This window comes from Carassius auratus, chromosome 12 (assembly GCF_003368295.1).
Source record: "Carassius auratus strain Wakin chromosome 12, ASM336829v1, whole genome shotgun sequence".
Classification (NCBI taxonomy): Eukaryota; Metazoa; Chordata; class Actinopteri; order Cypriniformes; family Cyprinidae; genus Carassius; species Carassius auratus.
Genome location: NC_039254.1, coordinates 16454023 through 16480263, shown reverse-complemented (window position 1 = coordinate 16480263; position 26241 = coordinate 16454023). Strand labels below are relative to the sequence as shown.

The 26241-nt window shown below is 35.5% G+C and overlaps 1 protein-coding gene and 1 long non-coding RNA gene across 3 annotated transcripts; both read right to left on the bottom strand.

Moving 5' to 3' along the window:
- Positions 1-1603: 1603 nt before the first annotated feature.
- LOC113111982 (serine/threonine-protein kinase BRSK2-like) lies at positions 1604-21793 on the bottom strand. Of its 2 annotated transcripts, none has more exons than XM_026277289.1 (19): positions 20750-21793; positions 20558-20652; positions 19702-19787; positions 19439-19579; positions 18853-18969; positions 15388-15421; positions 15216-15284; positions 14900-15046; positions 13488-13519; positions 13103-13267; positions 12609-12706; positions 11416-11566; positions 11269-11329; positions 8542-9115; positions 7583-7631; positions 6979-7102; positions 5516-5723; positions 4500-4589; positions 1604-4424 (listed from the first exon to the last, which is right to left on the bottom strand). In XM_026277289.1, the coding sequence occupies exons 1-19, from the start codon at positions 20832-20834 to the stop codon at positions 4243-4245; spliced, it is 2508 nt and encodes an 835-aa protein (XP_026133074.1). In that variant the 5' UTR covers positions 20835-21793; the 3' UTR covers positions 1604-4242. The 2 variants fall into 2 exon arrangements, with proteins under 2 accessions (XP_026133074.1, XP_026133075.1); XM_026277290.1 differs by having other exon boundaries at positions 8542-8821; positions 20750-21792.
- A 1369-nt stretch (positions 21794-23162) lies between these two features.
- On the bottom strand, positions 23163-25985 carry LOC113111981 (uncharacterized). The gene is made up of 3 exons (XR_003293380.1): positions 25816-25985; positions 23672-23774; positions 23163-23435 (listed from the first exon to the last, which is right to left on the bottom strand). It is a non-coding gene; the product is annotated as an uncharacterized LOC113111981 (long non-coding RNA).
- Between the last annotated feature and the right edge of the window lie 256 nt (positions 25986-26241).

Here is a 26241-nt window from a genome sequence, read left to right as displayed (position 1 = left end):
ATAGTTCAGTGCCTTTTATGTAAATATATGCAAACTTTACTAGCAATTTAAAATTGTTTCAAACTAAATCCTAAGCTATGTTTTTGTTTGACTGGTTTGATTACAAGCAAGTATTATACATTGATGTTTCCAATTTTAATCACTGTAAGAAATAAATCAGCAGAAAAACAGAAAAGTACTGGTAGAACATAATCTGTTAAATGTTACAACACAATGCAATGTATGAAAGCCATACATTTATACAGTCCCCATTACCCATGCAATATTTTTACATTAAAATAAGATTCAAACAGTAAAACAAAATAACTGAGCTGTTTAGCCACATAATTTGGATGTCCCAATGTGGCTTTAAACTTTAATCATCTACAAATACCCAAAACTTATAACTCATGCATAAAGGCTGGCAGTAAGCATAGCTATGAACAAAATGTCTTTTCTACAGTATCTGTATTTTGTATGTTCATCTTATTATTATCACATTATTATAAATTTACATTTTGAAATTGGATAAACTCCAGGTGTTTCAGTGTAGATTTAAACTCAAAACCAGGGGGATAGCAAGACTTTAATATTCATGATGATAAGCAACACTGCTGTCTATGTAAAATACACACAGTCACCACAAGTTTAGCTGGCAACTTTTTGCTTATGGTAAATTAAATATGAACTTTTAATGTTAATATGCGCGGATGTCATTCTCCATGTCTGTAATGAACACCAGCAGATCACTGCCATCTAGCGGTGAGAGAAGAACACAGCAGCAGCCGTCTGCTCGATGAAAGGCCAATCAATAGGTGAAAAACACGTCAAAGAAAGCCCCTTAATACCCTGCTGGGCATTTAATTCAAGTTTATCTAATTAAGATGGATGTGAAACACGTACCAGAGTAAATGGCCCACGGGAAAAAGTTCCATTTGGGTTTTGAATAGTCTAATAAAAAAATAAAAAATAAAAAAAAAGATTTGCATTTCCTGAAGGAAATACGATCAATTGCAAATCAGAGCCACTCCAGCACACAAAACCAACAGCGATGATAGATATTAATATATTCAAGGTAGACTAATCATATTTAACTATGCAAAACAATGTAAAAAATTAAGTATACAAAAAATGAAATTATGTCTGTCTTTACTACATACTGAGCGCTTAATATTCTTTATTAGTAAAAATTAATTAGAGCGGTAAAGAGCCTATTTTTAAAAAAATGTTATCCCTCAACCAACTTTAAAGAAAAAAATGAATTTCCATTATGTATTTTGTTACTGACGCTCCTACTTTTCAGTCATAATAGTTATATATATATATATGTATATATATATATATATATATATATATATATATATATATATATATATATATATATATATATATATATATATATATATATATATATATATATATATATATATATATATATATATATATATATAATAACTTGTAAATAAGATTTTTTTTTTTTTATCTAACTTCTCTTTTTTTAATATAGGCCTAAATAAATATACAAATTTTATTACAACCAAAATATACATTTTACCAAACTGTAGGGTGGGCATAATTTGAATGTATGTATAATAACACATGCAGATGAGTAAAACAAAAGCTGTGGGTTTGTAAACTTTGTTGGTTATTTTTATTGACGCCTATTAAATTGATTACGTAGACCTTCCTGAATCCATTTCGCTTCTCTCTCCCACACACACACACACACACACACACACACTTTCAAAGCTGAAATCGAAAGAACAATGTGATCTGACTCTCTGAGACTCTCTGTGCATCGTGAACACACACTGTGCACAAACGTCCAGATGCACGATCATGATCCATTCACTCTCAGCGAATGAGATGCCAACATAGAGTTAAAATTCTGTTGAGGGCTGGGAAAAACATTGCAAGCAAACATACATACATACATACATACATACATAACCACAGACAGAAAAGCAAATGAAACCTGGCCGGTTTCAACATGAAAATCAATATTGCATTGGCAATGCTGTTCCTAGATATTTCGTCCTGTTGTTATTCCTAAAAATACATATGTTAACCAACTGATGGCCAACTAAGACAATACAAGTTATGATATGTCCAGATAGTTGTGCCATTCCCTGATGCAAAAATATAATACATATGCTATTCCTATCTTTTTTTGCAACAAAAATGAAAAGTGGTTTTTCTTAGATTTGGACTGGTTGGTTCTTAATGATCACGGTTTGCTTGCCCAAAACTGGATACATTGCTTAAACTATTTAAATATGATAAGATATGATGGTCCATCGGTCACATTATGTAATAAGCCTTTTAGTGGCAACCAATTTCCACACAATAAATAAATGAAAAATGGAAAACAGCTGACACAAAGACAACTTAAAATGGACAAAGACACACAAAACTGGATCACATTTAGCAGATTCATGACAACTGTTGAGCAGAGAAGCCATTTGTACAGAGAGTGTGCCTCTTTCAGATATATTACGCTGGATCTTAGAGATCAATTTCCTATTTTATACCGTGTCATAATCATAATTAGAGACAAATTGATGTGAATGTACATATTTCGTGATGGCACGAGCAAGGTCTGTGGCCTAGACAATGGTTTTATTTTTCTTCAAATACCATAAAATTTTCAATTTCCTCTTGAGGTCGAAGGTACAGCACAATTTTCTCATCAGATAATGCCCAGAGGAAGTCTTTCTTTCCTTTTCTTCTTAAAGGTGAAGTGTGTGATTTTTAATTTTTGTAATATTGTCTTCTATTCCAGCTTTATTCTTAAAAATGAAGGGGTGTTTTTGAGCCTTTCAGTAGACTGTTCTTAAAAAGAACAGTTTTTCTTAGTGAGAAATTTTAATCATTTAAAGAACCATTTGTGGAATGGAATGATTCCATGGATGTTAAAAGTTCTTCATGAAACCATAAAAAGAACCTTTATTTTTAAGAGTGCAGGGAAAATTGAACTAAAAGCAACTTTGCTTCAACCAATGGTGTGAGTTTGGGGGCGTGGTCATGTGTTTGACTGGCAGGTGAGGGGGAGGGTTCAGGAAATCTTGTAATTATTTTTGCATTTCCATTCATTGATGCCAGTGACAGAAAACTGACACATCTTTAAAGTGTATTTTTTAAATTTTTAAACCAACAAAGCACGCATGTTTGCTTGTCTAAAAGAACAGTGCACTTTGCCATAGATTATGTTGCAATTCCCCAAAAACATGTATTTTTAATACCTCAGGCATTCTATTCTTTCTTAAACATACATATGTACACCTAATGGACTTTTTTTTTAATCCTCAGGAAAGATATACAAATAAATTATTTTCAATAAACCAAAATCCACAAATAAAATCAACGACATTCACTTGGTTGGCTTCACCCAAAAGTCTTGCAGCAACAGAGAAATTGGATGAATGTGATCCTTTCACATTTTGGACTGATTCCCGTTCGCTCTACATGTGAACTCTTGTTGGAGACTACAGTCACCGGAATCCTCCGTTTGTCAGATGCTCTCTTACGTTTGAGCTGCCAAAAGGGTGAACCGAGGCTAGATTTGGATGGTGAACGCACGCAGAAACGCAGGCATTAGGGGCCGAAGCTTGACGTTATTTAGCATGCAGCATTTCTACAGAGAGTGAAAATGAAGTTAGCTAATGACACAGGGCTGGTGAGCAACGGTCATAAAATCACCATGAGTCTGTCCGCTCAAGGAGGTAATCATGTTTTAAAAAGATCCAGCATGTGAATCTTTTGTAGCTTATTGATTTTTATTGCATATGACTGAGCACTCTTGGTGCTGATAGCTTTTGGATCTAAATCTCTACATATTTTCTGGGAGGATAAAAATTCAGAATAAATTGGACTAACGTCTCTGTTGCTATAATTACTCGATTGGTGAAACGGAGACCTGGTCTGGAAGGAACAGATGGTGTGCTGCCCCCAACCGAAACCTTTCCTTTCACCAATGTCATTAAAAAGCCAAGTTCTGCACATTACATCCAAATCACGTGAGGGAAAATACAGCACAAATCAAAGCATTGTCCAGGATGATCGATTAAATACGTTTGAGAACAAAGTGCTCCTCGGTTCCCTGACTGTTCAATAGATCCCATGTTCTTGAACAATGTGTATCAGTTTTTGGTTTCATTAGACTTTCAAAAAGCTCCTTTAAAAACACATTTGACCATCATGCTGTTCTGAGGTGAGAAGGGGAGAAGGAACGTTTGAGTAAAGTCCTGACTGAACATTTCTTGCTCAGGGCTGTGATTGTGTTCCACTGGAGGAAAGTAGGCGGGTTCTTTCTCTTCCAGACCCCCTGCGCTGGAGTAAAACCCCGCCCTCTCCACACTCCACCCACTCGCAGCGGTCGGCTCCGCCCTCTGAGCGCCGGGAGTTCTGTCTGGTTGGTGTTCTAGGAGGGCGACTGTTCTTCTCATCTAGTGCAGAGCAAACAAAGGCTATAGAAGAGTGGAAGCATGCTAGATGAATTTATGACATGTGTCTGTTCTCACCTGAAAGAGTCTGCGTCATGGTCTGATCGTGACCACTGAGCAACTGGGCTTGAATCGTTTCAACAACTCGTCTAAATCTGTGACTTGGACCTAAAAATTCAAATTCACACACACACATACTCATATAACTTCAGTGATGTGTAGTGAACCCCTGGCTTATGGAAATATATTGTATCTAACACTTGCTATTTATTATTTATCATACTTTTATTATTTAGCATAGTCTTATGAACATTTAAATAAGAAATACCGCTCACTGAAAACACATCAAATAAAGTTCCATTTCGTTTGAATGAAAATGATTTCCATTCTAAACTCTAATGTAACAACATTTCATCTTCACTTGCTATAATGATATAATCATACTCTATGAAATTAAAGTTTCATGAAAATCTGTAAAAATTATTTTCTGGAAAAAATGCATTAAAATAAAAAATTTAAAGTAACAAGTGTAAATGTATAAATTTGCATGTTAAAATCAATGGAGCATTTATATAACAGTTTATATAATCATACTTTTTATTAAAATCAAGGTGTCGTTAACATTTTTTAATTTTATAAAAAATATAAATATTTAAAGCACTGCAAAAAATGCATTTAAATAGATCAGGTTTAACAGTAACAAGTTATTTATGCCATTTTAAATGTTCTATTCCATTCAATGGAAATCATTTAAGGCTAATGAAACCACTGTATCTTAAACCTTTTATAATATCCATAATAGTTTATATAATGCTACTTTTTATTAAATCTAAAGTCTCATGAACATTTTTAAATATTCGTATGACATTGCATATTGCTTCAAAATTATAAATAATAATAATGCATTGAAAATCAAAAGCATTCAACTAGACATAGAGATGATGTCTCCTGATGAAACTTTATTTAGTGTGTAAAATTGAGTGAACACTATTTCATGTTTTGTTTTGTTTCTGTACCTTAAATGAAACGCTCTGATACACTTGAATGGAAGTGGACACGCAAATCATTACCAAACAGATAGTACTTCTTCTCACCTGATATGAGGCTAAAAGTTACACTGTAGAGCCCATAATCCTTCTGTCCGTCCCTGTCTCTGTCCCGCTCTCGTTCTCTTTCCCCCTCAGAGAAGGAGATGTCTACCTGAAATCTGACGGGTTTCTGGAAGACAGACGGACCTCCAGAAGTCTTGTACTCCGCACGGAAACTGGTCTGAGAGATTACGCTGTGACTGAGCGAGGGAATCTGAAGACAAACACATGAGAGAGAGAACTGTTCCTTACTGCTGCATACATTATAAATGTGTGGTCATGTTCAATTATTATGGGTGAATTTGGATTGGTTTTTGTCACAATTTATGGGGTTGAGTTAATGAGATGCAGAATATAGCTGTAATTTCAGGTTATTTATTTCTCTACATTGCACAAGTGTGGGACAGAACAGTAAAATATTTGAGTTATTTTTGTAAAATAATACAATGATGCATCTTTTTTTTATATGCATAATATTTTATAGATATTTAAAGAGCTAAACAGTTTTTAACTTGATGTAATGTCTTAAAATTGTGAGATGTGATGCAACAATCATATGCATGAATGCATCTTGTATTAGGTTTCCAAAATGGTTTGCTGTTTGTTTGTTTTTTTGGTCACAGTAAATGTAACGTCTTATAGTATCTTCACATATCAAATATTGCTATACTCAAAATTACAAATATGTTTAAAATCCATAGAAAACATTGATATATTCAAAAGTCTGGGATTTCTATCTCTTTATATAATAAATGTATAGACTTATTTGGAAAATTTTAATTAAAAGCAACTTTGGTTCAACCAGTGGTGTGAGTTTGGGGGCGTGGCTATCTGTTTGACTGGCAGGTGAGGGGGAGGGTTCAGGAAATCTTGCAATTATTTTTGCATTTCCATTCATTGATGCCAGTGACAGAAAACTGACACATCTTTAAAGTGTATTTTTTCCATTTTTAAACCAACAAAGCACGCATGTTTGCTTGTCTAAAAGAACAGTGCACTTTGCCATAGATTATGTTGCAATTCCCCAAAAACATGTATAAAACAAGTAATGATACGTTTAATTAATGTTGCAAAGTATTTCAAATAAATGCCATCTTTTGAATTTTCCATTCATCAAAGAATCTTGAAAAAAAAATGAAGCAGCATAGCAATTTTAAACATGAATAACAATAAGAAATCAAGTAAATCAACATATTAGAATGATTTCTGAAGATCATGTGACACTGAAGACTAAAGTAATGATGCTGAATATTCAGCTTTGAACACATGAATAAATGACATTTTACTATATATTAAATAAGTTATTTTTAATTGTAATAATGTTAAACAATATTGCTGTATTTTTTGATCAAATAAATATAGCATTGTGGAGCATCAGAGACTTTCACAATATTAAAAAATCTACTAGTGAATATGCGAGCGATTTCGTTTCTTAAACTGCCTAATCATGCACGGAGCAGCTGACTCACAGAGAGGAAGGCATGGACGATATCCGCTTTAATGCCACTAAAAGGTTTGTCTCTGATGACCACAGAAATCTGCTCTTCTTTCTCCAGACTGATGAAATTCCCAAACCAGGACCTTTTAGCCAGCCTGTAGGACCACAAACAGAGAGACAGACAGACAGACACTTGGGTAATCTGTAAGACTCATCACAGTGATGCAGCACACTGAAGAATTAAAAGCTGGAGATCATTATCGTTAATATATTTCCCTGAATAGCACACGCAAGTCGCCATGACGTCATTGAGCATTGTCATCTGGCACATTTCATTTTTAGGATCTGCAGGATAGCATTTAAACACTGAAGGGCACTGTTTGCAATATTTATTATTTAGAATTTACTGTATGTGTATCGATGATGTTTCTTTTTCATATGCAAATTACACAGTAACAAAAATGGTCAGAGACCTTGAAAAAAACCCTTTTACAAATTAATGAAACATAAAATTGTGCAACAAACAGTGAGTCCTTTCAAATAAAATGCAATGCTTTCCAAATGATTTTTCCAGATTATTTGACAGACCTCTTGGCAATATACATGTGCTTATTGGGTTGGCAAGTGTTTCTTACTCTGGGCTTGATTCTGGTGTTAAACTGGACATGTCCTCTGAGGTTGGCACTGTTTGGAAAGTAAGAGTAAGAATGAAGAATAGATCAAATACAACCTGACATTGATTCAATTCAAATTATTTAACCATTATTTTATATTTCAGAGGTTAGAGATCCAGGGACCCCCAAAGGACTGCAGGCAGTGATATTTTAGTATCATACATTATTATAGTTTTTTTAAATAGCATATTTTGAATTATATTATATTTTTATTATGTTTTAAGTTTACTTAATTTTTATTAAATATGTCTATATATTTTTATTTATTATTTTTATTTATTTACTTAAACTGTAAATTTTATATTGGCAACTATTTGAAAAAAAAATAGAAACTAAGTATTATATAAAATATTTTTTTTGTTAACATTTATTATATTTCAAGCAACTATTTTTTCATGGTTTTGTTTTAGTTTTAGTTTATGTTCATGATAATAACCCTTGCTGCAATGTGACCTGCAGAAAAGGTCATAGAAAATGAAATACGGTTGTAATTAATCAATCAATCAATAGAATTCTGGTTTCCAGTGTCATAAATAATGGAGTTTACCATGCAATAAATAATTTTATTCTATTGACAGCCACAGTTTGATGTTTTTCTTCAAGTGAGCACATCTAAAAGCTCTCTAATAATAGAATTATTACTCTTATGGCAGAAAAATTATACAGTGTTAGCTAAATAGTAGGGGTAAATATAATATAATATAATATAATATAATATAATATAATATAATATAATATAATATAATATAATATAATATAATATAATATAATATAATTCATGTTTTCAAATGTTTTCAAAACAGAAACATTCTTATTTATCGGATCAAAAATGGTTCTTTAGGGCTCCATGGCATCAGAATGTTTGAAAATTTCTCCTCTATTTGATGAAATACTTAAAAAGGAAAGACATCGGGGCCCACCCTGCAGCTTGCGGCGGTGGAACCGCGGTGATCCCAACAGGTTGTTCTTCAGCGAGTTGAGGCGTGTCCTCCAGTAGGCGGAGCTACTGGCCACCATGCCGCCGCCTCCCCCTGGACTAGAGGGTGGGGTCAAGGAGAGTGAGCCCACGCCCACACTTCCTCCCTCAGCTCGGGAGGAAGAAGAGGAAGAGGAGGAGGAGGGTGGGGTAGCGGTGCAGGGGTGGGGGTGATGCACAGGGGTACCCAGCGGGGTGGGCAGGGGAGAGCCCTGAGGGGTGACCTGAGACATGGGATACAGGCTTTTAGTAACCGACTTCAGCAACGCAGATGGAGAAGGAAAGAAGAGGAAACGGGGAATGGACGACAGGAAGGGGGAAGGGGAGGGAGAGCAGGAGGAGGAGGAAGAGGAGGGCAAGGGGAAGGACTTCATGGACTGGAGGCGTTCGGGTGCAGTTTTAGATGGAAGCGTCTGTGTTTTGGGTTCATGCGATCGGTTTGGATGAGCGTTGGTGCTGCCGCTTCCCGCTTTGGTGACGGCAACTACCTCCGGCTCGCTGAAGGTAAAGACAGAGCTCTGATGGGGTAAGGAGGAGGAGGAGGAGGAGGAGCGGGGTGGAAGAGTGAAGGCCGTGGCAGATGGAGAGAGAAACAGGAGTGAAAATGAGCAATGGCAGGTGATACGGCTTTAGTGCACAGTGATGGTGTACAGATGATGTGTGAGTGTGTGATTAAAGTGTACTTCAGTTTTTACAGGTATGTGAGGGTTTGTGTACAGTGCGCATGACACAACTTATTTTCATCAGAATAGTACATGCCAGTGATGCGCCGGTCAATGTATAAACCACCCTGCCCGCTAAAAAAGAAAAAGAAAATATTGTACCCGACCCGCATTTTTTACAAGTAGTAAATGCTTCGCCCCTTTATATTAATTTAATTACTTAAATAGGCTTTAGCCTACAGGATAATAAGCATTATGACCGAACACATAAATCTTGCCACAAAGAACCAGTAATGATTATGAATGTGTCTAAATTAGCAAGGAGGCATTTAATTGTTTAGTAATAAACTGGTGTTTTCTGCTGCAAAGATAAAGTTGACGATGCGGACTCACCATTAACACCAGAGAGAAATGCACATTTAATATGAATTAACATACATAATCAGAGAGTAGCCTATTCATGTTTGATTTGAATATTTTGGTTTTAAAGTAGACATTTCAAGCTTTCTCTAATATATTGCCTATATTTCTTTTTAAACCCACCGACTAAAAGATTAAGACACTACCTGACCCAAAATATCACCCAAAGTTTCTACAGCTTTTTCTTAGCTATTTCAGAATCTGGAAAAAATACTGGAGCAAACTTGTTACTGCAGTTGGTAGAGCGATGAATGAGTGTGATGTACGGCGTGATAAATGCTCGTCACTTCTGCCGAAACTTAGTCAGCCTGTGGGTCATTTGGTTTATTGTAAAACGATTGCACTGATTTGCATGTTTCTTGATGATGTGCATTTTTTCTGTGGTTCTCACATGCATCATGTCGCTTCATGTCGTATTCTCCACCATGTCCCACAGAAAAACTGCTTTTGCATTAAATGCAAAAAGCTTTCTCTGCTTCGCCATATACAGGTCTTAACCAAGAGTATGTTGCGGTCCATTCGCTTCTCTTTTTCGTGGCCACATTGGCCATGGCTGCTTAACCTGACCGAACAACGCACGCGTGCTCCAATTTGAGATAGTTGAATGTTGAGGAGGCGTTCGTGCACCAGTCAACAGTTTGATTGACGTACGACTCAATCTGTCGACTAACACTTTTATTGCTCTCCTCTGAACTATTGGACATAAATTAACACTACGCCTATGAACGTATCCGTGTATTTATTAGGCAGGGTCGAATGAAAAAGCAGGACAGATGCTGAATTTGCGTGAGGCGGGACAAAGGGTAAAATTGCTGTACAGTACAGCATAAAGTGGTACAGGTGGTTACTCTATAATCACACCAGTAATTCAGCCAATAAAGTGTAGGCCTATGTATTTCAAAATTGTGTCTAATACTATATAAATTACAAAGGTTTAATTGGCATCTTTATTTCAAACGACCTGTCCGACCGCGACCCGATTATCATTAAAAATATTTTTGGATGACACGTAACCACGGGTGACCGCAGGCACCCGCTCATTTCGGATCAACCCGTGCATCACTGGTACACGCGTACTCTATGCACGCAACATGATTTTTATAACCATGTATGCTTTATAAGCATAAGTTACACATGCACATTGAATTTGTTTTGCATTAATCAGTTGCTCCACAAGGTGGCAACACCGTCCTGGCCCATTGTCTCACAGTAAAGAGTGAAACAAAAAAAAATACATTAAACATGCAAAGCAGCTGCATTTACTTTAAACTGTGCCACTCTGAGACACTAAAAACACCTGATCATGAGCTGCCCACGTGTAAATGAACTCTTAAGCACGCAGTACAATGGACTATATGCTTATTTAAAATACACACTGTGGTGCACATTAACACACTGTCAGAGAGAAAAAAAGAGTAAGAAAGTGCAACCGGTACACTGATGTATCATTAGTGCAAGAAAATTAGTATTCAACTATTCTGTATTAATAAAAAAAAATCTGTATTTTTGACAACATTGCTGCTGAGAAACTCATTTTTTGGTGAACTATCTCTTTAGTAGAGAAATAAGGTTGGCAGACAGGTACTTACCCTAGGACTGCTCAGAGGACTAGATGAGAGGCCCGTTGATGCTCCGCTTACAGATCGAGATCTGGATCGAGCGTGGCAGTCAAGAGTCAGTAATGCTAAATTCCAAACATCCATATATGCTAAATGTGAATACGACTGCATGCGTACCTTTGGCTGTGCGTGGAGGTGTCCAGCGCTCTGCGTGGGGTTGTGGGTGAGCCCTGCTCCGTCACACTCAGCACCTCCAGACTCTTCCTCTCTGGCCGGCAGCGGCCGTAACGTGTCAACATGGGTGAGTCTACACGCTTCCGTGGAGGGTCTATATAGATATACAGAACACAGAGTTTACAGAGCGGTCTGCCTGTAGCACAAAACAGTAGAGTATAGCACTAGCAACAGCAAGGTCATGCGTTCAGTTACCAGGGAATGCATAACATCTATACAAAAGATGGGTTTTGCAGCGAATGCCATTAGAAGAACCATTTTATACATTTGAATAAACCTTTTTCAATATAAAGAACCTTGCGGAATGCAAAAATTCCATGAAGGTTAAAGATTGTTCATGGAATTAGATGTTAAAAAAGAACCTTTATTTTTAAGAGTGACACTGAATGAATGAAATACACTGTGTTTTCCAGAAAAAAGTGACAGCAGATCAAAACTGCATTGTTGAGAGAAAAAGAACTGGTAAAACACCTGTAAATCAAATGTTAACACACATATGAACAGTATGAAGAGGTATTTTTTATTCCAAAAAAATCAAGAATGAAATTTTTTATTATAAAGTAAACATAAACAGACCTGTGTCTGGATTTTTTAGTATTTATGTTTGACATTGAATGTGCTGCAATGTCAAGAACTGGTGTATTTTATGTGCTCTTTGCATTCTTGACATTAAAGGGATAGGCCACCCAAAAAAAACTATAATAATTTACTCACCCTCATGTTATTCCTAACTTGTATTGTTTTCTGTGAGAACACAAAATAAGATATTTTGAAAAATGTTACCAAAGCGTTTCAGTTCCCACTGACTTTCAATATATTTTTTGTCCATATAACGAAAGTCACTAGGAACAGAAACCGTTTGGTTACCAACATTCTCCAAAAAATCCTCTAATGTTCCAGAAACAAAAGAAATGCAAGTTTGGATTGACACGAGGTGAGTAAATGACAGCATTTGTATTTTTGGGTGCTCTATCACTTTAACATTTCACACCTGACCTTCATTCCCCAACATGCAGTAATTAGCTTTGGGTAAAAGTGTCTGCCAAATGTATAAATGTAATACATATGGTTTAACATGAGTGAGTAACTTTAAATTCTTGACTTTATTTAACTGTGTTCATGAAAGAGACACTTACCAATGTCATTTCTGGGAGGAAGATCCTCATCCTCATAGCTAGGATAGCGCTCTTTACGGTCTAACAGGAGATAATAGATCATCTTCTCCTGGTTATCTCTGAGGAAAAAAGCGAGAGACAGAAAAGAGAAAAACAATATTAACCCTATCAAGCCTACTGTAAGGCCTACTTTTTAAGGGCTTTAAATAATCAACATGAGCCAAACCTTGCTGAAAAAACTGCTGTACACAATTTACTACATGCCTTCTGTCATCTGATTGATAAATCATACTTTTTTAAAGCAAGTTTTTAGTATAATTGTAAAAATGCTAAAGTATGTATGCAAACTTTTTTTTTTTTTTTTTTTTTTTAGAATGTTCTATACATAGTTCCATTTAAAAAGATCTGACTATTATATCATACCTGAGGCTTGACAGGGTTAAAGATGAACTCGATTTTTATGTTTTCTGAATGAAAAATGCACATGATGCAAAAAGTGCTAATGTTACGCTCACTCTTCACACTGCAGGTCTTGGGCCAGTTTAACCCGATCCCTGAAACAGCCCAGAGAATACATGCTGTCTAGCACATCTGGGTCCAGCTCTGTCAGAGACATGATCCGTCCCATGCTCACGCGCCTCGGGGGCGGCTGCTCCGGACACGGCTCATTACGTCCAGCTCTTCATCACACACAAACAAACAAACACACATACGAATGTGAGCTGCTTGCACAAATCATCTGCAGTTTGGGCTGCTATTAAAGACGTGAGATGAAATCATTTCATATCGTTTCAATACAAACTATTTATTCATGAAATTCATCCATAAATACACTTTCACCGAATCTCTGTGGATTGACTACAGTGATAGAGAGAATATAAATAAATAATCAATACTTACTGATACCAGGCATGTTTCTGGATGGCCTCTAGCTGCAGAAGGACAACAGATGGTGTATTTATCAGAGTCTGTTCACAGGCAGATGGCGCTACAACATTATAAGCTGAAGATTTTTTTAAATCTGAATTATCAGCTGCACAAAATGAGTCACTGTTATAAAGGTTTTGGTGTAAATGCAATAAGAACTCAGCCCAAACATGCATACAGAGACCTTTTACAAGTTATCTATTAAATGTAATCCACAAATCATTAAATATCCTTCAATGGCATGATGTAACAAAGCTTAGTTTTGGTGGTGTGACTTGGCTAGTTTTATACACACTTCAAACCACTGAATCGAAATAAATGATTGTTCTTTCTATTCCAAATCCTAAACAAAAATCATCACGGTTTACACAAAAATATTAGGCAGCAACTCTTTTCAACATTGATTATAATCAGAAATGTTTGTTGTCTGGCAAATCAGCATATTAGTATGATTTCTGAAAGATACCGTGACACAGTGACATGTGATGCTGAAAATTCAGATTTGCATCACAAGAATAGATTACATTTTTAAACGTTTTTAAATGCTCACCACAGGATAAAAAATTACAAAGTTCACAATTCACACTCAAAATGTCTTCAAATTGCAAGATATAAACTCTTGTGAGATATAAACCTGCAATTTTTAGAAGGAAAGTTCAAATTATGGAATAAAAACTCACAATTGCTAGATAATTGTGGGATAAAACTTCACAGTTACCTTTTTATGTTTTATTTTGTGGCAGAAACAAACAAAATAAAGAATAATAAAACTCAGAAAAAGGTCAGAATTAATATATAAACTCAAAATTCTGTGAAATAAACTGTGAGAAATTGTGAGATAATCTTGCAATATTGAAATCATGAAAAAAGTCTGAACTGTGAAATAAAGAAAAAAATTATTCCATGGTAGAAACTGGCTTCCTCAGAAAACAGCTCATTTAAATTGTAATACTATTTCACAATATTGCTGTTTTTTCTTTTGTATTTTGATCAACTACCAGTATATTCAGCCTGTTTGGACATTAGAGACTTCATTCATTCATTCATTCATTCAAAAAATAAATATATATATATATATATTAAACAAAAAATTACAGACCTTAAACTTTTGTAGTATTAAACATAGACCGTAATCCATAAAACACATACAGTATTAAGTAAACTAAACTTTGGTTTTTTTATAGCTGACAAACCACCACAGTAATGAGGGACTGAAGGAAAGAAGCCACAGTACATATGTACAAACGATCCATCCAGCATCATACATTTACAAAAAAATTTGCCAAACGTTTGCTTCTGCATTTCTGTGCTTTTGTGGAGTAGTGTATGTTTCTCACCACATCCAAGCAAACCAACGAGAAAGCTTAATCACAGTACTCCCTCACCGTGACTCTTTTTTCAGGATTGACCTCGATCATGGCCCGCAGCAGAGCCTGGCAGTCGGGAGGGATGAAATGTGGCATGTGGAAGACTCCACTCTTCACCTTCTCCAGCAGCTGCCGCAGGTTATCGTGGTCGAAGGGCAGTGCACCCTGAGGACAGCAGACAGAAATGGTAGATGGTAGTGACATGCAAGGAGTGTTTCAGTTATTTGCTTAGCAGCCTATGAGCTAAAAATGAGTAATAAGTGATAAGTGAGGGAAAGTAAAATGCTCTCCGACAAGCTGAGAGAAACAGAGGGAGCTGAAGCGATTTCCTCACCACTAGCAGAGCGAAGAGAATGACTCCACAGCTCCATACATCAGCCCGTCGGCCGTCATATTTCTCACCCTGCAGCAGAAACCGAAGGTAGAAGTAAGATCAAAGGTTCACCTTCAGACAGAATTATGCTCTTAAACATACAGGTTACTACTTTTTAGATGTATACACCTACCCTGATAACCTCTGGACATGCATAATGAGGAGATCTGCAAATAGTTTGGGAAAACAGAATATGGATGGGTGTGAGAAAGTATAGTTTGTTTTAAAATAACAAAGCTGTTTCATTTACTTATTGTTATTTATTTATATAAATCTGGGTCAAATTCAGGAAAAAATGCAAAAGCACACCCCTTGAGCTTAAGAGGTTGTACAAAATGTAATTGAACAATAAGGAATAGGAAGCTGTATTAAGTTATGTATAATTATGTTGGCTTGAAAATCCAGTACTGATCTACTATTCAAGCTTTTTCTTCTTCTAAGACTTAAAATTAATTAAGCCTTCAAGCTTTAACCAACTAATTCGGCACAGATCTTCAGGGTTTGTTTCATCTCAGTGTGCTAAAACATGCTAGGAATGAGCTAAAATGCCAGGACATGCTATATATACTGGCAACATATTAAAATGGGCAAGCTTCATGTTTAAAATGTTAGCAATCCCTAATACATAGCTAAAACATTCTAGCTGTTAGGGCATGCTAAAACTCGCTAGTTAAGTGTTAAAACATGCTAGCTATGTTCTGAAACATGCTAGCAACAATATAAAATGTGCTGGAAATGAGATGACACATGGTAGCAATGTAAACATGCATACATGCCAGCCTTGTGCTAAAATGTTAACAGCACCTAACAAAAGGTTAAAACTAAACAAAGAATATGTTATATGCTAGCAACATGATAAAACCTGCTAGCTAATTGCTAAAACATGCTAATAGAATGTTAAAACATGCTAAGAAAAACTACATGCTAGTTGCATATTAAAACATTCTAGCAACAAACTAAAATGTGCTAGTAATGTGATGAAGCATCTTCTTATTTGGAGTTTTATGATGATTGGTGCATTTGTGATGAAGCATAAAAGCAAATAGTAATATATAAAAAGCTAGCAACGTGTTAAAACTGGATGACTTCAGGTTAAAAATGTTAGCAATGCCCAATACAATGTAAAAATATACTAGCAGTGCTAAAACATGTTGGGACATGATAAAACATGCTAGCTAAGTGCTAAAACATGATATGACATGTAAACATGCTAGCTATGTACTTAAACATGCTAGCAACAAAATAAAATGTGCGAATGGTATGAAACATGTTAAAAACATGCTAGCAACATATTAAATCATACTAGCTTCATGCTAAACAACACCTATATGCCTAATGTTAAAACTAAGTACAAACGGTTAAAAACATCCGAACATGCAATCAATATGCAACAATGTAAAATGTGCTAGCAAACTCATGAAGCATGGCAGCAATATATAAAAACATGGTAAATCCTAGCAACATAGTAAATCATGCTAGAAACAAAGTAAAACATGATAGCTTCATGATAAATGTTAACATCTAACTAACAAGGTGACAAAACATGCTTAAAACCATGCTAGTAACATTCTAGCGACGTGATAAAACATGTCAACAATGTGTTAAAACATGCTAAGAACATTTTAAATTAAAACAATCTAGCAGTGGTAAAACATGTTAACAGTAAATAGTAAAAAAATGTAGAAAAGGGGCCATGAACTGCTTTTGTTTTTTATTTTGTAGTGTTCTCGGAGGTTCACTTTTTGCATCAAAAAGCATCATAATTTAGAATAGGCTATTTTATATCCTGTTTCTTTAATGCTCTGTTAGAATTGGTAGATTGTAGACTTGAAAGTAAATGCCACTGCTATGATCAGCTAACAGTTGTGTATGTCTGACAGCCAATGTCCTTCACAGATGGACGCTGCACTGAAGCATAAAAACTCAGAACATAACAAACCAAATCTGTTTAAAAGACAAAGCAATAAGGATCATGTAATATGAACAGTTACTCACACCTGTGTATTGCAACATTACTCTCAGATCCAACATTTGGCAAAGCATTATCTTTTGGCTTCAATCTTTTGAAAATCCGAGTTAAATTGTGCCTTGTTTGTAAACAAATCCATGCCAAAATTAAGTGAACAAAGGACAGAATCCTAAAAATAAAGATCCTGTTCTTCGTGATCCCATGTTTCAAACTTTAGTTAGTGTGTAATGTTGTTGTTAGAGTATAAATAGTATCTGTCCACATGTTAAACTATATGTGCAGCACATTTTGCTGAGAATAGCTTCCTCAATCTCAATCAGTTTTGCCGGATTCGCACAAAGCTTATTCTTGAAAGATGGAGCAGTTCCCTCTTTGTCTGGAGAAGTCGTTGTTTATGGACCACAACCGGTAAGTGTATTTTATTATTTAAGTTGGTGCGTTTAACAGTTTCTGTAACTCATTACACAAAGGGCAACGCTGTTTAGCTTTGTTAACCAGATGTTAGGGCTGTGCCAAAAATCAAATGCGATTTTCATGCGCATCTCGTCTGTGAAGGCGCTCCTGTGATTAGAAGTACATCTCCAGCACGTGCGTTCAGATCAGGATTGCCAGGTTTTCAAAACAAATCCTACCCACTTGCTTCTCAAAACTAGCCCAATTGCGTTTCCAGGAGGGCAGCGTGCGCTAAGATGGTGTCGAATCACAACACAGGAACCGCTGGCACAATCAGAATTCGTTACGTATTTCTGAAGGAGGGACTTTATAGAACAAGGAAGACATCCGCCTGTTTTTATGACAGTGAAAACAGCGGTATAAAGATAAATAAATTGTGTGAAAAAAACTGTTTTTTTTTACACTCGAAACATGAACACGTTATATTGCACACTGTAAACACAATCAAAGCTTCAAAAAAGCACGAAAAACTGGACCTTTAATGTTGGGATCAGACAGAAGGCAATGCAAAGACACTGCACTGTACATCGTCTTGTTGTCTTCTGAGCAATCTTTATCACTTGGTTTCTGCATAGACCTGCGTTCACCTCTCAGTATTTACACAACGTGCATGAATCAGTGGGCGGGGCTAAACTGGCAGTGATGTAGAAGCAGGTGTTGATCTTCTAACGTGGAGGTGATGTTTAGCCACACTATTACATCATAGAGTCATACAGTCCATAAGCTGTCGTTTTGGCAAACTGGATTCAGTATAAGCTGTTTTTAGGCTAACAAGAAAGTTCTTAGTTCTGGAACTTACAGGATGTTTTTATAGCACAAAGACATCTTATATATGTTTTGTTTGTTTCTCAGTTCATGACCCCTTTAAAGTCTTTTCAAGCTAAAATGTATTTATATTGCCAAACAAATTCACTTAGCAACTTTCCTTTGTTAAACAAATGTCTAGTGGTAGCTAGGTATGACATTTTGACATCTAATTCAACGACATTCACACATTCTTAAGTGTGCTTTAATGTTCAAAACCTGTATATTTTGTACTTTAACATAGTTTAAAACAGTTTGGATCAGATAGCATGCAGTATCAGAATTATCCATTTCATACTGCAATGAATGCAGCTTTAAGTGCAATAAAGCAAGCAAAAAGCATTAATACTCACACGCATACACAATACTCACCCACAGCTTGTCTCTAGCAGACTGTCTCCCACCTGTAGTGAGGCCATGCCAAAGTCTGCAATCCTGATATTGTTCCTCTCGTCCAGCAGGAGGTTTTCTGGCTTCAAGTCTCTATGACTACAATAGAGGACAACCGGCTCTGAACATGTCGTTCACCAGCAAACAACCCGCCACAGAAAACATACTTTGGAACATATATAGTGTCTTTTTAATTTATTCTTGTCTTTGACAAAGGCATACACCTGCATCATCATGTACATATGAATATATGAGGGAATAAAAACTCCTTTATTATGTTGAAAACAAACCATTATCAATAACTGTGTCAGTAGGGTTAATAATCACTGCTAAAATGCCCCCTTGAGAAAGTTGATTTGATTGTTTTTATTATTTTTTTCAGTCCCAAATTATATGATGCAGTGTTTTTTCAGCATTGTTTACATTCTGTTATTGCTTTTGTTAAGATTTCTTACATTTCTATATTTTACAAATAAATTGTATTTGTGATGCGGTCTGTGTGGAATTTAATCACTTTCAGCAAAACTGTGTGTGTGTGTGTGTGTGTGTGTAGTTATTTATGTCTTACCATATGGAGTGACTATGACAGAAGTCCAGAGCAGATATGATTTGTCTGAAGAACTTTCGTGCCTCTTTAGGTGTCAGTCTGCCCTTCTTCACCAAATAGTCAAACAGTTCTCCTCCTGAAACATGCTCCAGTACCAAATATCTGCATGAATGGAACCAGAGAAAGAGTTGGAAAAAATGCTTCAAGATAGGAACAAATGAAGAGCAGGAAGAACAATGTTGAGTGAAGCCTTGAAGAAAGCATGCGAAAGTGTGGCAACTCACAGATATTTGTTGTTCTCATAAACATCATGGAGTTTCAACACGTGTGGATGTTCAATCAGTTTCAAAATAGCAATTTCTCTCTCCACCTGGTTGAATGAGTAAAAGGAAAGATTATATTTACCACTCGTTATCTTGCATTATCTATTTATCATCTTTATAAATAGCAATTCAATTCAAAATAGCAAATTCTTTTGATAAATCTGTCATAAATGTTTTTCATTTAAATATTTAAAACAAATTTACTTATGTATTTTTTAGTCAACATATTTTTTTATTTTCATTAAAAAAATTATTAGCTTGAAAAACAGAAAAAATAACTGAAACTGAAATAAAAAGGTATGAAAATGATATAGACAAAAACTAATAAAATGGCAAAAAATGAATAACTAAAACGTTTCCTAAAAAGAAAATGGAAAACACACTGTAAATTTCAGTTTGTTAACTTACTAAGAATCCTTGCAAACTTATTGCCTCAGAAAAATCTAGTTAAGATCACTTATCATAATTAAATTTTAATAAATTTGCTTCTGAGTAAATTTGAATATGCTGAGCAACCTCAACTAGATTTTTCAGAGGCGATAAGTGCGTTATTTTTTCATTTACATAAAATTTACAGTGGAAATAATTAATAAAAATTCAAAATATTTATAAAAACTTCAATAGTATCTCAGTGATACTAAAATAACATTGAAATATTCTGTATCTGATGCACTACTGTAGCATACTGTGACAAAGTAGGCTACTTTCAACATTTAGAATATTATCATTTAATTTTAAAATGTAAAACTAATTTTAATAACTGTGTAAACTTTACAAAAACCAGAGGATTAAAAAAAAGTGTTAATTGTTTCCTTACCTTCATCAACACGGATTCTGAGAGTTTTTCTCTGTTGACTATTTTGATGGCTACTTTTTGGCCAGTGCTGCAGTGAATCCCGAGCTTCACCAGACCTGTATTGACACGGCAGACATGCACAAGACAGTTCATCAGCGACAACTGCTTTGAAAGGAGCAGAAATAATCTAATATGAAAACAATGTCTCCTTACCTGTCTGGCCTTTCCCGAGAGTCTTCTCCAGTCGATATGGCCCAACATACTGAGCTGTCTGGGTCACTGACAGTTCCTTAGACATTTTGCATTCAATATTATCACAGCGCACTGTTTTTGAGTTGAGTTTTTCTAAAATAGTCTTCCAAGGGTCTGAAGCAACCTGGAAATATATCCATGCTGAGCTCGGGGTTCCTTAATATATGTCATACGGGCCTATTTATTATTCTGAACTCTTTTGTGTTTGTCATTTAGATAAGGGGTAAGATGCTGATTGCAATGCAGAGATACAGTCAGGTCCATAGAAGCAGCCTAACTCACAGCTCTGCCAATCAAAGTCACCCTTCTCAATTGATCAGGCTTTTCGTTTCCAGTCATTACAGAAAGCCAGGTCCTGTTAGTAAGCTCCTGTTTCTAGATGTATCTACCAGCTGGCCATCGCCTCGTGACAAAATCTCTTCCTGACTAACGGTAGTGTTTGTGGATATAAGTGAACACAAGCCTTCAGTACACTTGTGCTGGGCCTAAACCTCAAGTAAAGGAGCCGGAATCTCGCAAATGCTGTTAAACAAGCAGGTAAATCTATTGCCGTTTCACACTGAGCAAGACGAGGAGGTCCAGGTCGCTCTGCATCCTCTCGCATCACTGTAGCGGATCTGGCAGCTCTGCTTCATCTCTGCTGCTGATGTTGAGCTGCGGACCGCAGCATCCTCTTCCTTCTCTTCTGCGCCGTGTGTCCGCTCTCGCCGGTCGCTTTGGGGGAAGGGGTTTTGTGGTTTTGATGGTGACTGATACGCGCGCTGATATTTTGCGTGTCTTGACGGTTTCTTTGCGTTGTAAAACGTTATTTTCTCCGCTCTGGTTCCTGGCATCAGCATCCGGGTCCCACACCCTCCTCCTCGTCATCATCGACCCCTCCCTCCACTGCACCTCGCGCCACAGATCTGTCCCTCCCGATACAAATAGTAGAATGATACTTAATTGGCACTGAATCAGAAGCATCTTCATGTACCAAACACGTAGCCTACTCCAATAAATCCATGAATCGAGCAATGACATTTTTTTTTTTATTAATTAATTTTCGGAAATGTATCTTTTTACATATAATTTACATATTTTCAACGTAAAAAATTAACAAAAATAAAATAAATACATAAAAAATAAATAATAAAAAATATAAATTTTAGGTTTAATTAAGTTGTAATGCTTGAAGAGTGCTTGAGTTCAAAAAGGCCACACAGCCTCAGGTAAGATTTTATGACTTTTTATTATTTTATTTTGATTTATAACTTGTTTTTTTTTTTTTTTTTTATTGTTTCTTGTTGTTGTTTTATGTCAATGTGCTATTTTGCACAACCATCAACCTAAACATAAAAACTGAAAATATTTAATAATAATAACAAAAAGTATTATTATTATTATAGCCTTATTTTAATTATACATCCAATTATATTAAAGTGATAATAATAATAATAATAATAATAATAATAATAATAATAATAATAATAATAATAATAATAATAATAATAATTGCATTATTATATAAAAATATTAGACCAAACAATATCAACATTTTAAGTTGAAAAGTTTTAATTCTTGACAAGTGCTTGAGTTCAACCAGGTCACAAAGCCTCAGATTAATTGTTATTACTTTTTATTATTTTATTTTTATTTGTTATTTTTCATTTGTATTATTGTTCATTGTTGTTGTTTTATGTCATTGTGCTTGTCTGTCACAACCGTGATACATCAACCTCAACATAAAAACTGAAAATGTTTAATATTAATAATAATAATAATAAAATCAAACAATATCAAAATTGTAAGACTTGATGAGTTACACTAAGTTTTAGTATGAGTACTTGAGTTCAACAAGTTCACACAGGCTCAAATGAGTTTTTATTATTTTATGCTAATCGTTTTTCTTTTCTTTTATGCTGCTACTACTAATAATTATTATTTTGTGTAATCGTGCTTATATTTTGTCACAACCATATGTGAATACATTCATACAAATTGCAAATATTTTTTTTTTTACATCATTGTGCTTATATTTTGTCACAACCATGATATGTGAACCCCTTCACACAAATTGCTATTTTTTTTAACCTTTCACAGGTCCTCGCTAGCAGTATACTATAAACTAACATGACTAGAGCATGATTGATATGTGATGAAAAGTATGAGAGTGGTTTTGTCAACACCGTCAGATTTTCTTCAGTAGATGGTGCTGATAGTCAGGTGCTCGGCCTCTGTCTACAGACCACTGCAAATAAAGGTAGATCAATCCTGTTAAGAAGCTATTTAGTCTCAGTTATTAAGTGTTCACAGTTATGCAGGCTGCCTCTTAACCTTTTCATGGTTTATGATGTGTTAAAATCTGTCAGCCTGTGTGTAGTAATGCAAAAATAAGGAAACAATTATAGTATTTTATTCAAAATCAATTGAAATGCACTGTTTTTTACAGTGTGAAATCTGGAAAACAATAATAAAACTGGGTTCTTCTTTTTTCCCCAGTAACCGATATAATTGAAAACATGAGGGACACCAACAAGACTTCCCAGGATCAAAATAAACATTTCCACTGCTTTCCAGCACTTGCATCCCCTTCACTGTCTTTAGAATGGTTCGGTCCAGTGCAATGTGAGGGAATGCGAAGACATTGGAGGACCCAGAAAGGATGGACCTAAGTTAAAAATAGCAGAGGAAAATCAGACAAAATCAGAATCAACAAATCAATGCATTCATCCAGGCAGAAGAGAAATATACACACGGTCACTTCACAGTAAGGAAACCCTTCATAAACTGTGCTACACCAAACTGCAGATACATTTCATAATTTCAGAAAAGCCACAATAATAATAATAATAAAAACATAATACAATTAAAAATATATTGGGTATAACAGTATTTGATACTCACGTGTAAATGCATGACCCCTCAAGAGGCTGCCGTGGCCCCCTTCACACAGGCCTCAAAAGCTTCCAGCAGCTCCTTACAGCCCTCTGCACCCTTCCCCTGAACACTGGACACATATACAGTCTGTTCAGTGAACAGTCAAATAGTCTGCACCCATGAGAAGATGATTTTGCTGTGCAATGTGTTTGTGCATTGATGTTTTGGAAACTGATCTCATGTCAGGATCAAAGTCACATTCCTTGGAGTCAGAGGGTGTTGTTACATCATCACATGAAAGAGTCTTCAGTGTCATGCTTTTTTTATTTTTATTTTTAAGATATGGCTAGCCGACATTATATACTTATTTTATAAGCAAACTAAAGCTATTTTAAACTATATTTTGTTGTACGAAAAAAAAAAAAAATATATATATATATATATATATATATATATATCAGACCATGCAAAAATAGATGTGTATGTTTCTTCATGGGAACAGATTTGGAGAAATGTAGTTGTACATCTCTTGCTCACCAATGGATCAATTCAGTGAATGGGTGCCGTCAGAGAGAATGTCAGATTAACCATCACTTCTGGCCTAATTGAATCCATAATAACACTTCTTACATCGGAAAAGTCCATCTCCTGTTCTCTTCTCACATCGAAATCCACCAACATATTTGTTTAGAACTTTTCTCGCTTGTAAACGGTGCTCAATCTGTGCACATTTCTCTCCTGATTCAAACAAGACGACTTTTACACTGGAGAAAGCAATATGGATATATAACTTGTATTTCAGACTGGAGTGGTGTGGAAAATTGTGATGTTCTTATCAGCTGTTTGTACTCTCATTCTGACGGCACCCATTCAGGATCCACTGGTGAACGTCATGTAATGCTACATCTGATAAAGAAACAAACTCATCTACGTCTTGGATGGCCTTAGGGGTAGTACGTTTCAAACAAATGTTTATTTTTTTGTGAAATATCTTTGAAAAAAACTATTCTTGAAAAAAATGGACATGGACATTTTCTTCACAGATCGCTAGTTAGAAGTCTATCATTAGGTTAAAATCGAATAGACAAGATAATATATAATTCTTAAACACTAGATGCTTTCAAAGTCTAGACCAGATCTGCACGTGACGGTGACTATTACCTTCATAAATAATGCAGACATTGCAATACAGGCAATGTAATGTGAGCTGTGAGCAAACCTCCACTCCCTCACCATTCCATGTGTGAGCCTATTTGAAACCAGGCTATATTTACATCACACAAATACATTACTAAAGTTCATGCTAAATTTGGCATATTGCTCTGAATGTTGCATAAAAACATGAGACATGTTTCTAATTGCATTTTGGCATGTATGGATTCATGCATATTCATACTCCAAAGACTCAAGCATTTGTTTCATTTAATTTTGTAATCTCAGATGAAGTCTGAATGATTATATAATTAATTTATTACATAATGCAATGCTCTGTTTCTGACAAATGCTCCATTTTATCTGTAACCAACCAACCAACCTAGAAGCCATGCACCACAGATGATGACCCCAATTTACAACGCATGCATGCGAGTAAATCAGTTGAGAGATAGTCATAAAGTAGACAGCGCTTCTCTTGTGAATGGTACAACTTGTGCAACACACCGTAAAGTTCACATTATTGTGTCATTGTGTGAGTGCATTGACCTATGACCTTTTGACCTATAAGAAAGCACTCTGCTTTTTTAATAATTAAAGCTTAATTTGTTCGTGAAAGCATCCAGTGCTGAAAAAAGACTGAAACTATTGGAATATGCATCTCCAAAGCTCTGTTGACATCAGATGCAAGCACAAGGGGAACGTGTGTTACAGCAGCATGCTTTAACTTAGTAACACGATGGCTAACATGGGTAATTTTTCACTTGCATCATCACTTTCAAAACCTAGTACCCTCCGGCACCATGTGCTCAATACTGAATCCAACACACATTTAATAGTCTTTTCAAAAAATGTAATTCACAGACCACTACAGATAACCTATATTCAGGGAGGTTTCATGATATTGGTGTATGAACAAAAATAAATGCTGAGCTACAAAGCATGTAACAGTTTTTAATAGGCAAAATTTCAAAATTCAGTGTTGCATTAATGTATATCCTTATTAAGCTTTGACTCACCATTTGTCCAGCTCATCTTTGGGAGCCTTGCACTGAGCAGGAACTTCTTCAGGCATTTTTCTTTCTTTGTGTCACACAATGTCAGAGAGCTGAGAAGAGCCTTTAAGGAAGTACACGGTGAACAACTAATATATATAGGATTACTTCCCAGGCTGTGTGGGAAGGAGGAGGAAGAGAGGGAGGAGAAACAGGCTGCAGAAAGTGTCCGAGAGGGCAGGAGTCACATAGGAAAGGTGACTTTGGCAAAATTAGAACAGAATGGAATGTTCCTTCTTGAAAGGTACATATTGCATAAATTTGGGTATTAATAATACAAGATATCAGCAATGTTTCTATTTCACAATAATGTAAATCAAGATCTAGCATGTCTGTTGTAAATAAATATTCATTCATGAAAAATGGGTGGATTTAAAACTAATGTTTATT